Genomic DNA, 2,977 nt, shown 5'->3' with positions numbered 1-2,977 from the left:
TATATATATATATCTATATATATATACAGTTGTATGTATACATGTCGTGCTTTGTACACTCACACTCACCACAACTTTATCTCTTACCTACAGACCCATGATAGTCGCGTAGAAGCCCTCGTGATGGCTATCTCGGCCCAGTCTCTCGACAGAGACCAGTGGGTGAGTGTTTTTGTGGTTATCTGTCGGTTGGCGGGTTTAAAGACCCGCCTAGTTCAGTCCTTCACACACTTGACACCTGTCAAAGTGCCCAAGAGCGTCAACCAGGCCATTGACCGGGCATTCTCAGGTACGTGTAGTTGTTGTAGTACACGTGACACAGCTGCCCATCTATTCATATCTGTATACATGTCACGTGTATCCATGCAACTATGTACTGTGTGTGCGTATGTGCATGTGTGTGCGTAGGTGCATGTGTGTATCACCTAATCAGATCTATATGCATGTGACATGCATCTATGCACCGAAGTGTGCGTATGTGCATATATACTGCTTATATCAGAGCGAGTGTCTCTGTGACTATCAGTCGGGCGGCAAGTTTATGGACTCTTACGCCAGTAAATTGCCCAAGTGTTTTATCCAGGCCTTTGACGATGTAAATGCAGCTATGATAAGTGCATATATGTGTGCCTGTATGTGTATCAGTGCCACTATGTGTGTGTATCTGTATGCATATATATATATATATATATATATATTCTTGCTGTTGTCGTATATTAAGTCCGTGTACAAGGGTAGTATTACGACTTATCTCGTTGTACGTACAGATGAGCAATCATCCTCTATACTAGTGTGCGTGTGTATCAGTACGGATCTCTATGTGTGTTCGTTTACGTAAACAGCTGTGTGATATCTATCCTTTGGTGTGCGTAAAGACAAACTTTCAAGTCATTTCAATAGCATCTCTCACTATACTTTAGGGTTTAAGGGTTTGGGGTTTAGTGTTTATGGTTCAGGATTTTTAGCTTCTGTGGATGTCTACGACCGGTTCTTTGTTGTGTTATCATTACGACTGAGCTTTTCTTCTCAGCTGCACAGCCATTCCTTCACTCACAGGCGACGTTGAAGGTCAAGCGGAGACGTCAAGTGGCAAGCGGAGACGCATGCACACACAGGAAATACAGGACTCGCATGCAGATACATACACACACACACAAGCAGATACAAACACACACACAGACACACAGACACAGACGAACACACAAACACAGAGCGGGAGAGAGAGGGGTATGCACGGTACAGTGGACGACGCACATGGCACGACCACACCACCGGATGGACAGGCACAGGCGAATGGTAGGTGCTGATGTGCGGATGTCACTTTTTTGACACGGTTTGGGGCACTTGTGACACCCTTTGTATTGTTGTTGACAATTTTGTTACACTAGTCCACATTGCTGTCCCTCTTGGTCGTGGTACTATGCAGGCAGTGGTAAGCAGAGGATGGTGGTGTCTGACACTCTTGTGACACTTTGACACTTTGTTATGACATGTTAATGACATTAGTCCACATTGCTGTCCCGCTTTGTCCCGCTTTGTCGTGGTACTATGCAGGCAGTGGTAAGCAGAGGATGGTGGTGTCTGACACTCTTGTGACACTTTGTTATGACATGTTATTGACACTATTTCATATTGCTGTTCCGCTTTGTCCCGCTTTGTCGTGGTACTATACAGGCAGTGGAAAGCAGAGGATGGTGGTGTCTCTGGCGGATACAACACGACTCAACGCACGCACTCAACTGCGACTGAAGGGAAAGTGGAATAAGGACTTGCTAGGCAATGAAGGGGAGGGCTCTAGCAGCTGTTCTAATGCCCAGACAGATACAAATACAGATACATATACACATACACATATAGATACAACTGACGCTGCACATGCGGACAGGGATAGGCATACTCGTACGCGTACAGAAACAAACGCAATGACTATCGGTACAGATATCAATTCAGATTCAGCTAGAGCGGGAGATATAGATAGAACAAGTGGGATAGACTCAAGGTGGGTGTCTACGCGCTCGTCAATGCGCACGGGAAGGAGTGCTCAGAGGTCATCTGCGCAGGCTAGCAGGAGTGCGACTAAGAGTGATACCGATCTGGTACACGTGCGTGTTATGTATACAGGTGTATGTGTGCATGTTATGTTTATAGGGTTATGTATGTGTGTGTGTTTATTTGTATGTTTGTATACGTGTATGTGTGCATGTGTGTATATGTGTGTGTGTATGAGAATGTCTTCGCATCAGCTGAGAAAATCTCCTATAAGCAAACAAACGGAATAGTGGAAGAATACTCAAATAAGGGCTCATCATCATTTAATTGAGTTTGAATCTGGGTTCTTTGAGCGTTGTTATGGGACAATCTCAGCAACTAATATATACAATCCTGATTTTTTTTTGGTCTCGAAGTTTAAGTCGTTGTCCTAAATATAGAACTTATACCTACCAAGCGTATGTATACTTCTGGTTTAAGTCTAATTCCTACCAAGAGTCTGTACAATTCTGGTCTAAATATAGAACATATACCTACCAAGCGTCTGTACAATTCTGGTATGTACATACTGTCCTTAACCTATCAAATAGCTCCACAACGCACCATTGACGCATGGATTGCACCGTTCTTCCGAGTATTCTATTTATAGAAAATCTACCTATCAAGTGTCTGCACCAGTCTGTACTGTAAAATGTACTCCATACCAACAAATACACGACAAATATTACTCCATGGCACCTAATATTTTAGGGTTTTTAGGGGTTTTAAGCCGTGTCGATGCGATTGGTCTCACCGTAGATACCAGTGGAGAATGTTCTTAATATATAATTCACTTCAACCATGTGCACACTCCCCGTCTATATATATCTGAAACCATGCGCCATTGTCTTTCTCAATACCAGCAATCCGTTACCACGTGCACACACACAGTAGGTGTACATTCGCAATCATTGTCAGAGGTACTACCAACACACTGTAATGCTCAATA

The 2,977-nt window shown here is 43.6% G+C and overlaps 1 protein-coding gene across 1 annotated transcript in view; it reads left to right on the top strand.

Moving 5' to 3' along the window:
- Positions 1–123: 123 nt before the first annotated feature.
- The window catches only part of SARC_11182 (hypothetical protein), a gene marked incomplete at both ends in the record, with an annotated part of 8,505 nt that continues 5,651 nt past the window's right edge, over positions 124–2,977 (top strand). Inside the window, 3 exons of the mRNA XM_014294737.1 lie at positions 124–289; positions 1,057–1,296; positions 1,675–2,096. Coding sequence (XP_014150212.1) covers positions 124–289; positions 1,057–1,296; positions 1,675–2,096 — 828 coding nt within the window. The remainder of the gene's footprint in view (positions 290–1,056; positions 1,297–1,674; positions 2,097–2,977) is intronic.

Source organism: Sphaeroforma arctica, assembly GCF_001186125.1.
Source record: "Sphaeroforma arctica JP610 unplaced genomic scaffold supercont1.1562, whole genome shotgun sequence".
In the NCBI taxonomy this organism is placed as follows: domain Eukaryota; class Ichthyosporea; order Ichthyophonida; genus Sphaeroforma; species Sphaeroforma arctica.
Note: the sequence above shows the minus strand (reverse complement) of the source record. Positions and strands in the feature narration are given on the sequence as shown.